Source organism: Cinclus cinclus, chromosome 8 (assembly GCF_963662255.1).
Source record: "Cinclus cinclus chromosome 8, bCinCin1.1, whole genome shotgun sequence".
Lineage (NCBI taxonomy): Eukaryota > Metazoa > Chordata > Aves > Passeriformes > Cinclidae > Cinclus > Cinclus cinclus.
The window spans coordinates 3631084-3650975 of NC_085053.1; the positions used below are offsets into that span (position 1 = coordinate 3631084).

At 46.8% G+C, this 19892-nt stretch overlaps 1 protein-coding gene across 1 annotated transcript in view; it reads right to left on the reverse strand.

Moving 5' to 3' along the window:
• Positions 1 to 19892, reverse strand: part of RASAL2 (RAS protein activator like 2) — a 102512-nt gene that overhangs the window by 489 nt on the left and 82131 nt on the right. The window contains exons 9-18 of the mRNA XM_062497213.1: positions 18236 to 18380; positions 15425 to 15569; positions 14273 to 14509; positions 13404 to 13605; positions 10897 to 11096; positions 8788 to 9649; positions 5285 to 5419; positions 3998 to 4200; positions 3471 to 3558; positions 1548 to 1578 (exon numbers count right to left, since the gene is read on the reverse strand). Of these exons, the coding sequence (XP_062353197.1) occupies positions 1548 to 1578; positions 3471 to 3558; positions 3998 to 4200; positions 5285 to 5419; positions 8788 to 9649; positions 10897 to 11096; positions 13404 to 13605; positions 14273 to 14509; positions 15425 to 15569; positions 18236 to 18380 (2248 nt within the window). The remainder of the gene's footprint in view (positions 1 to 1547; positions 1579 to 3470; positions 3559 to 3997; positions 4201 to 5284; positions 5420 to 8787; positions 9650 to 10896; positions 11097 to 13403; positions 13606 to 14272; positions 14510 to 15424; positions 15570 to 18235; positions 18381 to 19892) is intronic.

The window sequence follows — 19892 nt, forward strand, 5'->3', positions numbered from 1 at the left end:
AGTGGTGGGGGGGTTTCATCTGGCAGAGAAAAGTGCAAGTGGTATCTGCCAACCGTTGTCTCTGTGTTTTGGATGGAGTGTGCTCAGAGTAAACTCATGGGATGCTTGAAATAAATAAATAAATAATTAATAACAATAAAAAAGCAGATAATGGCAGCCTGCGGTGACGGTGCAACAGCAACACAGAGAAGCAGCAGCCAAAGCTAACGCTGAGGGTTACTGGAGGTGAGGGGGAGAGGGCACTGTGGGTGAAGGGAAGATGCCATCGACAGAACACAAAGAACAAACACAGAACACGCTGCCCCTAGACCCATTCCAGCTCGGGGGGCTCCCGGGCGCCACAAATCCACGTGCCTGGTTGATTGTCCTTGCACCCAACGTGCCAACGTCCGCGCAGAGCGGACAGCTCAGGGATGTGTGCTGCTAAATTGACTTAACCCATCGCCCGACCCGGCCTGCTAATAGTGGGATGTCTGTAGTGGGATACAGCACTGGAGGGGCAAGCCAAGGAGTTGTTGGCGTAATCAGAGATAACAATTTCCATCTTCCCCCAAAAAATAATAACAATGCAGCTGCAGGAAGCAGTGCTAAAGACAGTAGGAAGGTAACTGCGCTCTCCATGTCACCAATTGGTTTTTGTTCTTTGAGAAGGGAAAATGTCTAATTTGCTCAACCAAAACAAGTTGCACGTGGGAACTCTTCCCAGTTCTGCCCATTGAGAAACAAAATGGAGGGAAAAATGATGCATGGAAGGCATAAACATTAAAGTACAGTTCAGACACACTGCTCAGGAGACTCACATGCTACCACACGTGAGTCCATACCTTGGGATTCGGGCCCCAGCACGTAAGTGTGTGCTACAGCACTAATCAGCAGTGTCTGCTTTTCTCAGTGGGCTCTCCCACAGGGGTGAGTGCTTGGGTGCAAAAACAAAGCAGAATTTAAGTCCTGCTTCTGTTACAGTCCTGAAGACGCTGAGCTCTGTGTAAAATCACCAGAGGAGGAGGAGGCACAGGGCACAAGGCCTGCCTTAGCCCTCATCCCAATTCAGCTGAGGGGAGCAGGGAGAACACAGAGCTGAGGAGTTACAGGCCTTTCCTCCCATGCTGAAATGAGCCCTGCAGAACACAACTGCCCCAGCAGGAATGTGCTCCTTGGGCAGGCAAAGCTCCTACTCCTCTGACTGTATTTCACCTGGAACATACAACTGAAAATGAAAATTTTCCTTCTGAAACTTTTCCTGAAAAGCTTCTAAAAAATCTTTCCAAAGAGTTGAGAATGAAAGGCTGGGTGTTTCCAGACACTGCTGAGCATTCACTGAGTCAGTCTGCAAAACAGCTGGGAATCCACACTTGGAAAATCAATCTTAAAAGCATGAGCTTGGTGAGTAGAGGCATCTTCTCACTAAAAAGAAAATTGGATTTACCAGGCACGTCTCTAACACTCTTAGGGCACAGGGAGCAGGAGGAGCTGGAATGGGTAGGAGGTCAGTGTGCTGGGCCAGGACTGGGTACTGCTCAGCTAGAGAACTGATTTGGTTTACTTGCCTGTTGGAATTATCTCATCCCCATTTATGACCTGTAATTTAACACAGTGGAGATGTCACTTGTAATAGCAACCGGGCCAGTTCTCTTTGCAGCTGCGCCGCTCCAAGGAGAGAGTCTGGCCAGACCTATCCCTGCTCAGGCTCCAGAGCCAGGAGAACAGCTCGTGCCTGTGTGCATCAGGGCAGTGCTGGGAGCTGCACTGCACCCCTCAAACCATCCTGGGCTGGTGTCCCTAAGCACAGGATCCCAGGTCACTGCTGCTCCTGGCAGCCTTTAACTCTTCAGCTGGGTGCAACAAGCTGGTTGCCAGCCCCACTCAATGAATCTCACACACACAAAAAAAGACCTTTCCTTTTCTAGCCACTGAAGGAATCAGACTAAATAAAATCTTCCAAGCACGACTTCAAGGGATTTCTACAGAACCCAGCAGATGCCTGGGCTCCCCTGGTGAGTGTGTTCTGAATCTTTCAAGTTTCCTCCTCTGCTCAGGTACTCGAGGAAGGACAGTGACAACTGCACTTCCCCCAGTCACTGCCTGCCAGTGAAGCAGCTTAGGTCTGCCAGCGACCTTGCTTGCCCAAGAAAAAGAGAAATCATTAATGCTGCTGTTTTGCTCCTGTTTTTTCACCAGTTTCCACCACAGGTGATAAATTCTGCATCACTTGATGGAGTGTGATCAAGGACTACATCCTTCCAGCCCTGAGGGTCTGAAGGTCTCACAAGTCAGCAGTGGCCCCTCTGCCAGCTGGTGACACGGGGATCACAGTGGTCCTTGCTAGCCCATAACCAACACCAAGGCTGAGAGCTTCCTGGCACACACAGGTAACAGGCAAGTTTCTTACTCAGTCACAATCTCTTCCCTCCAAAAATCACTTTGCATGTTTGCTCAGTGCCCCTTCCACCTTCTTGAAGCAGATGAAAAATGCATCCACCCATTTCAGAATTCAGGCTGCTGCCTGGATGAGCTGCCATTCCATGTATGTAACAGTGAGATACCCTGACTGTGCCTATCTCCAAAAAACACAGCTCTTCGCTGCTTTTTATTTTCCCTACAGTTCCACATGAGTTCAAATATTTCTAATACCCCAATGCCGTGTTTAACCCTGTTCAGCTGAGACTCCCACCACCCCTCTTTGTGTAGGGAATAACTTAGGTTATTCCTAAAAAAATTATTAAAGATAGTTTCCAGTTGGAACTACTGAAAAGCCCAGAAGCAGGAAAGAGACCCTCCAAATGCAAATACCACAAATGTAACACGGCAGGCAGATACAAACCAGTCCCAGGTTCTGCTGTGGGATCAGCACAGACACAGAGGAAAAGCTGGAATGACCCCACAGGATACACCCACATGCACATCCTGTTGGGTTCCCCTCCCCACAGCTGCCCAGGGTGACCAAGGTGGGAGCTGCAGGTTTGTGGGAAATGGGCATTTCCCCAGGACTGCCAGGGACAGCCAGCAGAGCAAAATGCCACATGTGACATTTCCAGGACAATGCTCCATTGCAGCATTTTCTTTCCTGGACTCCGCTGTCCAAAGCCATGCTGTTGCTGGCACAGCTGAGATGCATGCACATGGCAACTAAACTATGCTGGGGTGAGGCACAGCTTTCCCAAAGGTCCCAGGCCCACAACTGGAGCAATGTCTACACAATGCACTACTATTCCTTTAGTCCCTTGGGATCTCATAAAGTAGCAAAAGTTTTGGAGATGTGATCAGTCCTGGGATTTGTTGCTAGGCTGTCTCAAAGCCCAGGTCAGACAGTATTAGTTAAAGCCCTCAGTTGTCTTCCAGAGGCTGTAAGTGACACGTGTGACCCTGTGGGCCGATATGGCTTGGAAGACAGAGAACAGTGCTGGGGCAGGAGAGAGGGGCCAATAACAGGTTTTACACAGGTTCTGGGAGATGCTGAGTTCTTTACCTACCTGTGCATCAATAATTTTCTGCTTTGCATCAATGACTGCTTGCATCTCAGCGTGATCCTTTTTCAGCTCCTCTTCAACAGCCATGAGTCTGATGAGAAAAGAGAGGGACAAATTAGGACAATTTAGTATTATTCCCAAGTGTTTCAGGTACTCTGGTCTCTTGGTTTGATTTCTCTGCTTCTCCTGGCTCTCCAAGAGAAGAATTCTGCTACTCTCAGGAAAGATTATCTCTCTACCTGACACTCCCAGTTGTCCAACCTTGTTATTTTCAGAATGGACACTGACAAAAATGCCACTGCTCTGAAAAACTAATCTCGTATAGATTCCAAACAGCAATGAAAAGAAAGACCTACAGTAAGTACTACAGTAAGTACAACAGAGACCTAAGTTAAAAATTCCTAAATACTTCCTTTTACTGTCATGACAATCTCAGGCTGCATCACCACTTCTTCAGCTCTAAGGATGGAATGCCACAAGGGGAGCTGAGCTGCTTGTCCCACCCAGTCCCGATCTTCCCAAAGCCCCACCTGCTGATGATACTTTTCATCTGGCTGTCCTTCTCCTCCTGCTGCCTGCGCAGCCTGTCCTCACTGTCCTCCAGTCGAGACTTGTAGTCTGTGAGCAGCTTCTGCATCTGCTGCTCCTGCACCAGGAGCCGCCGCTCGTACTCCTCCAGCCGGCGGCTGGACACCCGCAGGCGCTCCTTGAGCTTGGCGATCTCCTGCTCGTACTGGGGGTGGCAGGGAGGCAGCAGGGAATCAGGTGCAAAGAGAAAAATGAAAAGATCAGATCATTATAATGCTCTGCTGCTCTTTAGGGGAGTGTTGATTTTTATTTTTTTTTGGTGAAAAATAAGCTGATTGAAGTAAAGGAAGTGAGAAGCAAACAGAGGGGCGACCACAGAGAAGGAGCACGTGGGCTCCCACTGGGCATCAAGCTGCTGCCACGCTGTGGGGTGTCACTGTGCAGCACAATTGAAGCAGTCAGAGGGCTCTGACATGGCTCCTCAGCCCCGACTGGTCACATCCTGCCTTACTCCAGACTCCAGCAGTTCTCAGGCAGATGCTGCTAACAGTGTGCTACTAACAGTGCTCAACTGCAGAAATGGCCTGGGCTGCCCAAACTTAGAAACCCAGACCTGTGTGGGACCCAAATAATTTACTCTTCAGGACCTGATCAATTAGGGCAGGTGAGAGCAAACCAGCCACTGCAAACCAGAGCCTGTCAGGTTACTTGGCTGAGCTTTTGTTCTTCTTGTCTCTGTAGGCAATCATTTCTGCAATAGCACCATATCCACTCAATATATTCCTTTGTTTTGGGTTCATTCACCTTTCCTAACTATCCTATGTTTCTGCTTTTTCAGTGTTCTCCTCCTCACTCCCTGCCTTCTCAAAATACCAAACCTCTTACACAACAACTCCATCCCCACAGCAACAAATGACTATAACTGTATTTGGAAAAATGGGATCTAGTCCTGAAAAAACATACACTTTCAAAACAGATAATGCAGATTTCTGTGCAGTACCTGTATGACAGGCATTTGCCTCAGGAGAAGCCCAAGACAAAATCTGACTGCTGCTACTGATGAAAGCTGAGCTGCAGCCCTGCACAGCCCCTGTGCATGTCCTAAGCTATGCTCACTTGGGTTAATGATCCTGATTTACTTTATTTACAGAGTTAGTGATCACTATAACCAATGTAACCTGTGTGAGAATGTGTGAGACAGCAGGGCCTGGAAGTCCCTCTGAACTCTGGGGGTTTGCACAGAACTCGACAGCAGCCCCTGAGCTGGCTGCACACAGAATCCAATCTACCTTCTCAGCATGCTTGACTTCATCCAGGTTCTGAGCCATGTCCTTCTTGGTGTCCTCATACTGCCCGTTGTTGAACACCCACGCAGCCGTCCTCTCCACCGGGGACAGCGTGGCCGAGTCCACCGGCGACTGCACCTGGGGCAGAGACACCTGTTCACATCCTCCAGAGAAACTGCTCACAAACCAGCTCTGAAACCCAGTTCAGCTGGAGGAGAAAGGCACCCATGGATCTGTCAGCCTCAAAGATCCCCAAAATGTCTCCTGCGGGGATACTCCGTCCTCCCTTGACTTTGGACCTATAGCACCCACCTAAATCCCTCTAAAACCAATGCACTTTAGAAATTTTTCTTCCTCTCCAAATGAGCTTCTCTCTGAAAAAGTTCTCATTTCCCAATCCCTTTCACATCCACCTCTTCCCTTTGCCACACTGTCAGCAAGGCCTTTTCACCCTGCCACATCTCGCACAGAGAAAACACAGTGACAAAGCTCTGCTCACAGCATGCTCAGGTAAGACACTCCTGAGTAAGACACTCCTCACAGCTGAGGAGCTGAACTTGGGAGCAGCTTCCTCAGCCAGGCTGGGACAGACTGCAGTGGAGCACGGGACTGCACAGCCTGGATACAGGACACCATGGCAGGACTTGAATGTGGCAGGGAGGTGTGACACCATCATGGCAGTGCCTGCCAGATTTGGATGGTCATTGCAGTGTAGCCGCCCTGCCAGGGCCAGCTGTGCTGACTGGAAGAATGTCCAACCCCTTTGGAGGCTCCCTCTCTCCTCTTCAAGGGAATTCAAAAAGGGAGCCAAGAAAAGAGACAAGAAACTCTCCGCCTGGCTGGGGAAAACATGGCTTGCTATAAATTCCAAGCAATTTTCATGGACAAAGACAAGTTTGTAAGCGCAGGAATTAGCATAATTACTCCTGAAAGAGCAACATTGTCTTATGTTTTTGAGAAATGCAAAAGATCAAATTCTCCCCATCTGCAGCTTCTTTTTGTGCCCAGGGAGCTCTTCAGCTCCCTGCCTGGCCCAGTGATGCACCAAGTGCACTGTGCTCCCTGGCTGGAGCTTCTGAAGTCCCAGTCTCAGCCAGGAGCTCTCCATGGGGGAGAAACAGCTTCTTTAGGAGTCAGGGATCATGTCACCCTCCTGCTGTGTTTCTCCTGCTCAGGAAGACAGGGCTGGTGGGTGCTGGATCTGCTTCCACAGCTCAGCTGTCCTGAGTAGCCATGGACACTCCAGCATGGGAAGAAGCCTCAGGAGAAATGTAAAGGCAATTAAAAGGCATAAGAATTAGGCAAAATCCTTGGATTTAGGCAAAGGCCTTTTCCCTAGAAGGAAGTCTTCACAGCAGGAAAGCGAATAGCCCCTTAGGTGCAGTGTGGCAGCCTGGCAAAGCTCCTTCATTCAGTTTTTTTTGATGGCTTTTGCTGTCAGGTGGCCAGAGCAAGGGAGACCATGGACTGTTTATGGCTGTGAATCGCTGGAGAAATCAGAAGCAGTGATGGATGAACACTACCACCACCCACTAGAGCTACATGGGATTCAGAGGAAAGGTGACTATAAACTACATCCCCAGCCCTGCCCCAGACTGCTGAGTAGCAGCAAACCTGGCCAAACAACCTTCCAAGTGTAGGACAGAATATTTCCAGCAGCCAAATTCTGAAAGCTGTCAAAGACCAAGTGGATGGCAAGTCACACATGCTAATGGGTTACAAGTTACTCTCTAACAAAAGGCAAAAAAAAAAAAAAATTAGTCTGCTAGGATCATGATTAATTCCCCTCTTTGCCTCTCTTCCAGAGGAACACACTGACATTTCTGTTCCCACCTACCTCCTAAATGGAAATGGAAGGCAAAAAGTGACCTCTCCCAGCAAACAAAGGGCCCAGCTCTATATTCAGAAACAAATGGGACTTTTAGAGAACAGAGTCTAATAATTATAACGCCCACAAAACATGCCTAGAAAGAACATGCCCAGATTCTCTTTCTCTTTTTTAAACAAGAACAGAATTCCACAACAGGATTTGCAATTAAAAGGACGCAATGGAATCTGCCTTGAAAAAAATGTTGGCCACTCCATTTGGCACCATTCAAGACATTGTCTGTGGGTGTGGGGAAGGAGAGAAAAAAAATTGATTTCTCTGAATTAAAGCAGGAGCAAGTACTCTAATGAATCCAGTGGAAACAATTAGTATAGAAAGTGCAGTGGGAAAATAAGGGGATGCACATCCCCTTCATATTTATCCTTGTTACTGGCCTAAAATGTGCTACCAGAACCACACGAGGCCTGGCTGTATTCCATGAACACCCTTCACCCAGCCATGCCCCTACTCCCCATCATAAAACACACACTACAGGAAGACACAAACACACACACACTTCAAATAATAAACAATTACTTATTTGGGTATTACTAACTTGGCATACTAAGCTTTGGTTTGTGATTCAGTGTTTCTGGTCTTGTACTTCAATGAAGTTGAGATATCAACTGCTTCAAAAGTAGTTTTGAAGGCCTGATTGCTCCTGGCTTCCCAGGCATCACCCAGATTTTCCTGTAACATTCAGGAGTTTGCTGAGAAAGCTCCACTGTCAGGGAACACCAAGAAAACCTTGGGCAGAGCAGAGCTTGTTCTGCCAGCTTCACCTCACAGCCCAAAGCCTTCCCACTGCAAAAGCTCTGACCTGCGGATCATGTTTTCTACCTTCACTGAATACCACTGAAATACTCGCTTCCTCTTTAAAATCAAACTAATTTAGGAAAATATTTTCATACACAGCAAATCACAACAGGATTTTAACTTTTTTTTTTAAGATAAAGGAATGTTGGCTTTTTGACAGGAAAACCTTGATCTACACTTGCTTATGAACAACTGATAACATGCATTAGGAGTTGGTAGATATAAGCACTCCTTTCCAGAAAAAACTTGCATTATTCATAGTTTGGGATGATTAATGAAAAAGCAGCACTTATTTGAGGATCAGCAAGAGATTGCTTCATCATGGTGAAATATTGATTTCTCCACGCTTTAGACAACTGTGCTTAATTGTTATTTTGGCAGCAGTTATTCTGTGATGTTTTATCTTTGTTCATTTCCCTGTTTTGAGGTAGCTCTGCTTTTAAATTAGCACCACAGGGCAAATGCAGTCTCACGTGGTGATCTGAACTACCATTTGGAACAAAGCTGCTCCTGGCTCTTTTCCTTTGTATTCAGGGCAATTTTCCAGTTCTGTTTCTTTCAGCAGGTTTGCTGCTACCTTAGTAAATGGAAAACAGTTTGTTTTTTTTTTTTGTTTAATTTAGTACAAAAGCATCCCAGTGGCACAGATAAGGGGGCTTGTCAAGCTCGTGAGGGTGACAAGCACGACTATTCCTTACACTTGCTACTGGCCGCTGGCATAAGCGCTGCTATTCTCGATTCAGCTCAACTCCAAGGTCACGAAAGCTTTGGAGGCTGAGGAGCAACGGGCCGAACACCAAAGGAGAGGCCTGGATCTCCTTACCTGCTGCGTTTGCTGCCGCTGAATCGCCCGCACCTTGGGGACGGGGCTTTCCCTCGAGGACGAGGACTGGTGCCGGGAGCGGCTCCCGTTCTGGACGGGCTCAATGCCCGCCGCCACCGAGGCTCCGGACGCGCTGCCCGCGCCGCGCAGGGAAGGGCTGTGCGTCAGGGTGTGCAGCGTTTTGGCCCTGGTGCCCAGCACGGCTTGCTCCATCTTGCGGATCTGCGCCTGGCTGCTGCCGTTCTGGCGGGGCAGCGCCACCGGCACGTGCTTGTCTGGGCCCGCGGGGCGCCGCGCCGAGTCCTCGCTCTGCGAGCTGCGCTTGGCAGAGTCCTCCAGGCTGCTGTTGCTGCGCCCGCTGGGCTTGAAGTCCTCGCTGTTGCTGCGGCTCCGGGAGCTGGCGGTGCTCAGATTCTCTGGGCTGGAGTCCACAGAGGCCTTGGCCATGGGGGGGCTCGGGTTGTTGAGCTGGTAAACGGGATTCTGGAACGAGAGAGGCCGGAGGCTGCCCTGCTGGTTCCACGCCGGGTGCAGCGGCCTCCGGACCTGGGGAGCACTCTGGGGGGTGCTCTGGGTGTCCCACAGCTGTTTGATGTTGGCCACCTGGGTGACGGAGAGCTGGCTGCCCGCGAGGCGCAAAGGCACGTCGTGCATCATGGAAGCGGCGTCACTGTGAGCTGCGTGAGGGTCCTGCAGGTCCATGAGAGAGATGCTGCGTCCGTTGGGCAAGACACTTACCTTCTCATCCTTATCTGAGCAAGTCATGCTCTGGGTGGATGCCTGCTGAACCAGCAGTAAGGTCTTGCCCCTAAAATGTCCATCTATATTTTCCTGGGTTGGAGACTTCATCTTGTTTATGTCACTGTGGAGCAGAAAGGAATTTGGTTAATTTTTTTTAAAGCGGCCAAGACCCCAAGAGATGTGTCCCAGAGAAGTCTGTCTACCTCACCTTACCTCCCCCCACTGAAAGCTTCAAGGAGCCAGACTTCCTTTTATGAGCTCTTTGTGTGCAAGTCAGAACACACTCTTCCTTAATTACCACTTATCTTGGAGAATTGTGTTTGATTCAAAAGGTCCTTAATCTTTGTTTTTTTCCACAGGTGAAATCTAAACCATTCCCACTACATCCTCCCCCCTTAGTCACTTCTGTCTCCAGTAAGACTTCAGATGCTATTTAACCCTTTGTCTTTACATAACAAGAGATGGGACAAAATGAAATCGCCTCAAGTTGTGCCAGGGATGGTTTAAACTGGGTACCAGGAAAAATTTCTTCACCCAAAGGATTGTCAGCGCTGGCTCAGGCTGCCCAGGCAGTGGTGGAGTCACCACCCTTAGAAGGTGTTTAGATGTGGCACACAAGTACATGGTTTAGTGGTGGCCTTGGCAGTACTGGGCTAGTGGTTGGATTTGATACTCTTAGAGGGCTTTTCCAACCTTGATAATTCTATGACTGTGTATTATGGAGGTCTTAAAATTCAGCAGAAGTTGTGTGATGGGTCCTTCAGAGCTGGATGCAAGCTCAGGGGGCAGAAAATTGCACATGATAAAACTGGCCCTTGTACCTGACAGCACAGGTACTGCTCTGGGCCTGCAGCAGCCAAGCCCTTTGGCAGCTCTGCCATGTCACAGCTCCAGATTAATAGGTGTTACAGTGTGAGAAATGCTGCACGAAACACAGGAGGGACTATTTCTGCTGCTCCACAGGTAATAAGTTTTACCTACGGCTCTGTTTTTCCATTAGCAGCCTGATGGCCAGAAGGAAACACGATAGCTAACCATGCACTCAGGCTGGCAGTAAATCACAGAACTCTTTTTTTATATCAACTCAAGTCACTGACTCCCAGAGATGTGGCTGAGTCCTGGGTAAGTCCAAAGCTCCAGGTGGCCAGTGCCACCTTGTGCAACACTTACTGGGATGGTGTATTCCCCGTGAGAGAGGCCCGAGCTCCCCATTCCACAGCAGGGCTTGGCAGCCAGGTGGATGAAGGCCTCAACCCTTGGAACCACAGAATGGTTTGGGCTGGAAGGAGACCTTGAAGATGATCTCGTTCCAACTCTTCACAGCTTTAAGAACCCCACAGCTGCATTCGAGCCCTAGCTGGGACGTACCCATCAGTGGGGTCCTCAGTTATCTTCTGAAGTCCTGAGGAGAGACTTCCAGCCACATTTGGGCTGGAGCTGTGCTCTGTGAAACGCTTCAGCTGCTGCTGAGTGGGTGTAGGGCTGGTCATGGATTTTGTGATATCCGCAAGAATACGAGGAAGAGGTCCCAGTTTTGCCACAGTTGCCTGTAGGAAGGAATTTTCACCCTAATTGGATACAAGCACCACGACATCCGCCAGGTTTGGTTTGTTTTTTTTTTTGTAACGATGCACAGAGGCGGAGGGATGGAGTGGAAGGAAGGAGGGTGGGTGGTTGTGTGCGGGTGTGCCAGGATCGTAATGCAGTGTTATGGAGCAGCGCAACGACGGCGACGACATGGATGGAGGAGACGAAACGGGGTGCAGCAGACATTGAGGAAAGAAAAGGAAATAGAAAAGAAATTAGGATTGACCCCCAAAAATAAAAATCATGCTCAATTAAAACAAAACTACTGCCATTCCAATGCAAAACTATCATGCAAAGCACACTGAGTCCCAGGTGGGTGAGGTCAAAGTGAAAACTACGGCACCTGCTCATTGAAGGGCATTCAAAGGCTACAGATTCAGCCAGTGGGGGGAACTTTCCAGGCAAAGGGTGTCACATGGTAAAGGAAATGCATGCCAACAGATGAGGGAGATCATGACAGGATCGCAGGGGTTGGGGGTGATGGGGAAAGGGAAGGTTTTCATTTCATAAGCCTTTCATTTTTGGTATCCTACATGGATGCCATCTCTTCTCGCACCGTTATCGCAATTAATTAAGCCATTCTTCCCTATCCAGACATGAAAAATAACTGCATGAGAGCATCAGTGATCCTCATCCCACTATCACCCCATCAGCATGGGATGAAATGTGTAGATCCAGTTACAGGTTAGCTCAGAGCTGGACAGGCTGAGGGTAAGAGCAGCTGGCCTTCAGCAAGGAAGGCTGCTCCTCCAGGCCCTGGCTCTCACCCCTTTGGGCCACTGCTGGGAGATCAGCTACAGGGCACCTCCAGGCTCCTGGGACTGCAGGAAGAAGGTGAAGGAGCTGCATATTTACTAAAAAATTTAAATTCTGCTACAAAACCAATGTTCTTCTCAAAGATACCCTTGTTTTCCCCATAAGCAGGTATTCAGCCAATTTGGCTCCAAAGAAAGGTCTCTTTAGAAACACTTTCATACAGCACTGTGGCTACTAAAACCTCCAAGGTGGCTCCTCTCATTATTTCCCAGTCATCCCCAACAGTAAAACTATAATGCATATAACTTTACCCCTTAATTCTCTTTCTAGGAAACCACTGTACCAGCTCCCAAGGGCCTGCTAGGATAGATCCATACATCTAACCTACAGAAAGAGCCATGCAGATCCATACATTTGGAAAGTACACTGTATATATGTTTGAGGTAAATTGAAAAACAAGATCACAACTTATTATCAAACTAAGATTAATATACAGACTCTCTTTTTGAGTCAAGGACATTTCAGTTTACTATGAGACAACAAGCTTAGATTTTTGTTTTCTCTTTTAAATAATGTACAGTGAAAGAATAGACACAACCAATAACTACTTTGGCAAACCCTAATGCAATAAAAATTGAGTGCATTGCTATTCACCTTACTTCTCCAGTTTCAAAAGAAGTAAGATTATACATGGAACACAGACAAAATAATGTACCTCTAAAAATTGAAGTATGGAACAGTTCCAAGCACTTGGAAAAAGAAAAGACTCACAGTTCAGCTTTTCTGGGCCTTATCAGCTACCTCTGCTACCAAGATTGAAATGATTTTGGTTCCTGCAAACCCACATAGCTAAGGAAGAACAAAGCTCTGCCTTTCCTCCTTCTACAGCTAAATGGAAGCAGTGTTAATTGTTGGGGGTGTCTGCTGGGATCAGAAGAATCAAACCTGGACACTGCACATGAACTCAGCACAGGCTATAGCAGAATGCTTCTTGCTCTGCTACAGGATGGCACTTGGAGCAGATCCAGCTTTTTACATGGCGTTCCTTGTATGCCAAAATCATAGACTACGGAAATGAGAGCATCTCAGCAGGCTTTGGATCGGGTTGTTGATGAGAGCAGGTCTGCAGGGCCAATTCATTCCTCCATCAGAACCAGGGGAGGGCCTGGTGTGAAGCAAAGCACCTCCCTTAGCACCACAAGGGCACAGCAACATGGGCTTTTTCTGTCCACATGCCTCACTTAGGAGAAAGGACCGGCTGCCCAGGAAATTTCAGGTCCACTTTTAAAGAATGCCTTCAGCAGCTGACCTCCCTACAGGCTCTGCAAAGTGACTGCACTGCTGCTGGAGCCCAATCACCACACATACCCTGCTACAGACCCTGACCTGAAACCACAGAAGGAGAAGTTGTTAAATAGCACTATCAAACACTCTCCTCTGAAACTCCTGGCTTCCCTAGATATTCCCCAGTGTTTACTGTTGCTATGGTACCAGCCTCAGATTTACCCTCCCGGGCCTCCAAACAGTTTTACCTTATCAAGTTGGGACACAACCTCCCACAGGAGAGAATGCAGCACAGAGAGCTCTTTGCCCAGGTCAATGTAGCCATCATATCCAGGCATGTTGGAGATGGTATCTGGGTTAGAGAGCTCCCTCAGAAAACGCTGCATTCCTCCCCACTCATGTTCCAAAAACTCATTCATGAAGGCCATATATTCTTCCTTAATACCAAACCTGCAGGAAAGAGAAGTGGGGAAAAACCCAGTCAGTAACTTCCTCACAATATTCAGACTACAAGTTCTTACAGACAATTACTTAAACACTTTACTTTACACCTGCCTTTCTGAAGATTTGGAGTATTAAAAAAAAAAAAAAAGCCACCAAAATCGGAAGATTTTGAAGTCTTGAAGTTAAAAAACTACACGGACAATTTAAGTGATTCACTGCTTTGTTGTACTTACTTAAATACTACTACCTCACTGTTTATATGACAAATCGTATCTCTCTCCCCTCCCTCTCACAGATATTCTTTCTCTCCTCTCATGTAGGAGATATGCCATGCCCTTTGTATCATTCAGCTGAGAATTCTGGAGAGAGAGAGCATGAAAAACATGATCCTTGGTAGGAACAGGCTTCTTTCCCTTTGAAACAGCATATACACTTAATATGCTAATGCATTACTCTTCTTGGTTTTATGCTGTGTCCCCTACACAGAATTCAACACAGCTCCAATCTGTGTGCAAGAAAGAGAATTTATCTGAGGTGTCTCGAGTGTTCACATCTAAGTGAGAAGATTCCTTCTTCCCTAAAGCTGGCTTCAGCTTGCCAGAGAATCAGCTGCCTGTGAGCACAACTAGGAATCAGGCACACTGCAGATTTCAGTATTGCTGGCACCACCTACTTGGCAAAGTTGGCGAGGTTCTGGATGACTTTAGCGATGAGGGTGAGCGTGCGAGAGGTCTGGTCATCAGGATACTCCTGCATGAGGTTGAACAGGCTGGGGGACATGATGGCAGGGCACAGGAAGCGGAGGAAGAGAGAGGCACTGATCAGGCGTTCACTGATGTCCTGCTTGCCCCTGTTCAGGCACTGCTGCTTCCAAGATGCAAACACCTCCTTCAGCTCACGAGGGAACACGCTGAAAAGCAAAATAAAAAAAAAAAAAAAAAAAAAAAAGGAAATAAAATTCCACTGGCAAAAAGATGCAAGAAGTTGAACTGGTGATCAGTCACCCGAAATACTTATCTGTGAGAAAACATCAGCTCTTTTTTTTTACCTCCTTTTTTTTTTTCTCTTTCTCTCTAGGCTAAGTAATGTCATTAGGCCTCTATTCATAGATCCCCATTTAATCTGGTGGCAGTTAAGCAGTCTTTAAAGCACCCCTTGTTCATATGTGTTAAGCAATGCCTTTTCCAGAAATGCTGATTTGCAGGCTAAGAACTCCTTATCTATTGCTACCCTGGAGCAAACAGGGTGTTAGAATACTGAAAACAAACTGAGCCAGACTGAGCTCATCTCCATATCTGACATTTTTACCTTGCTTGTTAAACTCTCAATACTGTACCTTTGCTTCATGCCAAAACAGAAGGGCCCCTCTTTTTCCACTGCTACTCAGAAACGGAGATTAACAGAAATCTCTCTGCCAGTGCTTCCCCCCTGTGATTTCCTGTTCAATTCCATGCATCTGAAGGGTCTTAAAGTCTTCTGTACACATCAAAACTTGCAGCCTTTTATGCCACGTCCAAGCTAAGCTATTATCTTCTCACTTTATTGCCTCTTTATCCAGTCACACTCAGTTCCCTTGGCAGAGGATTTGCACAGAAGCCCCCATGGGTGTGGTTTGTGGGCTGGGACCCATCAGTCTGGGCAAAGGTTCCACCTGCAATCTGGAGTCACATGCAGGAAGGCAGTGAGGAAAGGGGACAAAGGCAGCCTGGGAAAATGGATGGGGCTGTGCTCCTTCCCTGTCCCACTGCTGCTCCCTCACCCTCAGAGGAAGAACAGGCACCTCCAAGCAAACTGGGGACAAAGGGAGGGAAGGAAGATGCCTTACCAGTAAGAATTGATAATCTTGCAGAAGACCAGCTCACAACACATTTTCAGGTTGCACTGATGATCTGCTAATTCACTCTGTGAGCACCTGCTGGGATCTGCTTCACAGTTTTCATCTGACTCATACACAGCCTTGATAAACTCTCCTGGAAAAAGGGAAGAGGATGAGGAACCAGGGTAGTTAAGGAAAAACCTACTTGACACACGTTTAAATCCTGCTTATGTTTTTCCCTGGCACCTGCCTGTCCTGCTCTGGGTGGCTGCAGTTCAGCCTCCAAACACCAGGTGTTGGGGACAGGGCTCCTCCCAGCCCTTTCCCAACAGAGCACAGCCCCGGTGTGCCCAAGCACAGATGCAAAAACAGGATGACTCTGCTCAGCAACCCTGCAGGCACTTCCCTTATGGCCTAGAGAGGAGGATTTGACTTGGTATTCAAACTGTGTTATGAACTATGAAATTATCCACAGTCTTAGGAATGAAGCTGTGTGCTATTTGTCTTCATAATTTCCCCAGGAAATGTGCTGGCAATTATATTTATTTATATTATTTCTGAATCTGCCTTTTATTTTTAAATTTTAAAAAGTGTCACCTTGCTCTTGAGTAAGAGTAATACCCAAACACTAACTAGATGCTGCTGATTTTCTCAACCTCTTATATCAACACCTTACAGCATTTTTATGGCCTGCATCTTTCAAGCTCCTTGGCATTTCTGTCACCTTCCCTTTTGGTATCACAACAGAAACTGCTCATATACGAACCACAGGAGGTTGGCATTGTCTGACAGACTGGAATGAACTACTCAGTGCTTTCCCTCCTCTGTATGCAAGCATTCCGAGTGATTTTTTAAGTTGTTGATATTCACTAAGAAAAATCCTTTATTAATTGGTTAAATGATTCAATTCAAGTTCATCTCCTCAGATGATCTCACTGGTTCTGAGCTAATACAAGGCTTGTTTGTGCAAAAGGGCCTTGTTTTTAGCCTTTGCTTTCCTAAAACCCCTTTAAACACCTCTCAGCCCCTTCCCCAAATCTCAGCTTGGTGGTGTTGCAAGCAAAGCAGGCACCACAGTCTCTTAATTTTTTGTTTGTTTGTTTGTTTGTTTTTGGGGTCCTGAACATTTCTGCTGAGGGCATCTAAATCTCTTGCAAAACTGCTGGCATCACTTTTGTTGAGCCAATTCTGTTTTTACTACTGTTTACTGGATAATGTTTTTCATCCTTAAACACATTTGAATCTTACTCTTTGTGGCCCATGAGACCCTGCTATAGTAAGATACAAGATTCCCTTACAGACATGTTACATTGCTTACACCAACCACAGTATTGTTAATCCTTTCAAACAGGGCAGCTGAGTAAAATGTCATTAAAAACCTGACAAAGAAATAGATGGGGATATTGTCATGAGCAAAGTTGCCCTGAGCTGTAGACAAGCTGGACTGCCTTAAGGGCATGTTTCATCTCTACTGCCTATGATTTACCATCTTATCACTCAGCACTAAATGATGTATTAGAAGTCATTAATGTTAAAATATTTTATGCAATTACTGCACATTACGGAGCTTGCAGTCAGCTGTAATGAACTGGTCCCATAGCTGATGTTCAGCCTGCTGGGAAGCACAACACAAAGTACCAGGCTGCTTGTTTCTCTGTACCAGGTCAGAGGCTACAACTGTGACTTACTCTCAGTGGTTCCACCCAGGAGAGTAAGACTACCAGAACAGGCTCATTACACTTCAGAAATGGCCAAACTGGATATAATCCCAGATCTGACTACAGTGACCCTTGGAGCACTAATTTAGCCAGCTATCTCCTTGATGCCTTGCCAGCATCTGGGATTGCTGAGGACAAGCGAGACTGCTGGGAAAGCAAGCTGCTTGGCTTTTTTTTCTCCTTTCTGTGAAAGGATGTGGTGTGGGACTTGGCTTTGGGCTGATCTTGTTTCTCTTGCATCAATTTCCAAAGCTTTCTTCATCCCAGAAACAACAGGGGTTGGGTGGCTCATTGTGCAACTGTGGATAAGGAAGATTGTGGGGATTTGCTAAAACCCGACTGCGGTGCGTCTGCGGAAGACAGCGAGCCTGGGTTTGGTCCCTTCTACTGCTATCTTTGTGAGGCCAGGAATCCCCCAGGCACTGGCTTATGACTAGAGAAGAACCTTTTTGGTGGAGGGTGGACAATAACAAAATAATCAGAGTCCACCTTGGCATGTAACAGTGGGCATGAAGACCCCAAGGAGAGAATGGAGTAGGAGATCACAGGATGGCTAGGCAGTTTTAATGAGTCAGTGAATAATGAGCACTCAGAATAAACACAGGCAAGAGGCTTCTCAAACAGGATGCATCTGGATCTCCTGCCTTGGGATGCTCGGCAGCCTTGAAGCCTCACTCCCTGTCCTTGTTTCTCTGAGGACTGTGTGTCAAAACCTCTTTTTCAGGCCTGTGTGTGTATCACATCAAACAATCAGCATTGCTCACAAAGAAATTACAGTGTTATACCTCTTTATCATGCTAGAGACACAAAACAAAGTTACTCAGAAAAACAGAACATGGTAATGCAAACTTGAAGAGGGACTCAGCTACATCAAATCGAGCTTGCCTAGCCTTGGGTGCTACTCCTGCAGGGACCAAAGAGCACCCTTCTCCAGGTGGAAGAAGGGCATTGAGAGCAAGACAGTGTGCTATCTGTGTATGAGACACTCTGAGTGCTGAGGCAGCTCCTTCCCATCCCACATTTCCAGCTGCAGCCATGCTGCAGACTCAGCTCAGGAGCAGCCCTTGCCGTGCAAAATAGTGGCAGACAGGGAGTTTCTTACCCAGTGCATCCTGGAGGTACTTTTGTCCAACCAGCTTGAGGTATTCCTCAATAGCTTTGGTAGCGAGTGTGTTCTCCCTGAAGATCAAGACATCATGTTCTGCACAACGATCTACCTCAGCCATCACCAAATCTGTCAAGAAGTCCTGAAGAAGAAAGGTCAAATGGAAAAGGTGGTTTTAACCAGCTCAGTCCTGCCAGGCTAACTGCAGAAGCCAAGAAGGAAGGATATTTCAGGATAATAAATAATTTCTCAGCCTAAGACAAGCCTGAGACAGCTGCTACATGAAATAAGGGCCAAGGAAAAAGCCAGGGGATGTCTTATTATACTTACAGATCACAAATTATGAAGGGTGAAGCAAAAGTCTCTTAAAAAAAAACCAAAAACCTTTACAGACAAGCTTGTGTTTCAGTTTAGCTCCAGAACAGAATCTCTCAGCAGTTTATCAGAGGCTTTGTCTGCTGAAAGAAAGTGTTATTAAATTTATCCTTATCTTTATAAAGAATATTCCACACAAACATGGATTTAAAAATCCAAATTGGAAGTGACGCAGCTTGATGATATTTAAATAAGAAGAATTACATAATAAATTAAATTCACAAACCAAAAGGGCTTTAAGATTTGGGAAAAACAACTTGCTGGTTATCTACATGGCTTAACTTGGACCTTATTCAATTGTCCAGGCAGGAACTGTCAACAAGCCTTGATACAGAGAATAATTTCTTGATACAGGGCTTAATTCTACAGTAATGCATATTTCCTGAAGTGGTAACTTTATGTGAGTCAACGACATTTAGTACTCTTGGTTTTCAGTCCATTATTGCTGTTTCTTTTCAACAAAATCTGAGATAATTCTTTTCACCTGGCACAAACTGGGAACATCCAGCTGTATCCCCATCAGCAGAAGTACGAGCTGGAAATACCCTCTTAGGAGCTTTATGGCAGCCTGAGGCACCTGGTGCCTTCAGTAAATAGAGGTTCAAAATTTCACACACCAGGAATGCAGTTAAAACACTAATTTATCAACTTGTTGCAGCTGGCACTGCAGCAATTCAGAGCCAGTTTTCCAGCAGGGTTTCAACATCAATTCAGCTACCAGCTTCTCTCATCAGATAGCTTAAGGAATGTGTTCCTGTCACACACACTGTCACAGAGCACCAGAGCATCCCGAGATGTTTCCAAGGGGCATGCCATTATGCCAGCAGAAAAGGACCTTTTCTGGAATAGTTAGATGAGGCTGTCCCTTGGATGCTGTTTACAGCCATCCCTCCACATCTTTATCCTTCTTGCTCTACTTGCTCTTTACTTGCTGGTTGCACTGGCAGAAGCTGCCTCCAGCATGGCACTACTCACACAGCACCTGGCAGGCAGCAGCCAGCTAGATCAATGTGTGCTAATGCTTCCCAGAACTTTCCATGACCTGCAGGATACTCTCCCACAATCCATTTGAAGAAATCAGTGTGCACCCAGAAGTCCTAACAGCATCCTTGGGGCAGGTGGGATTACCATTGCCTTGGTACAGATGTCCCAAATGGCTGTTCAAATGCTGACCAAATCAATGCTGGCATTGATCAGCTGACTCAGTGCTGACTCAGCACCAGCACCCACTGCTCATTGTACCACAGTCTTATTTATAGAAGCAACTCTCCAGTTTACC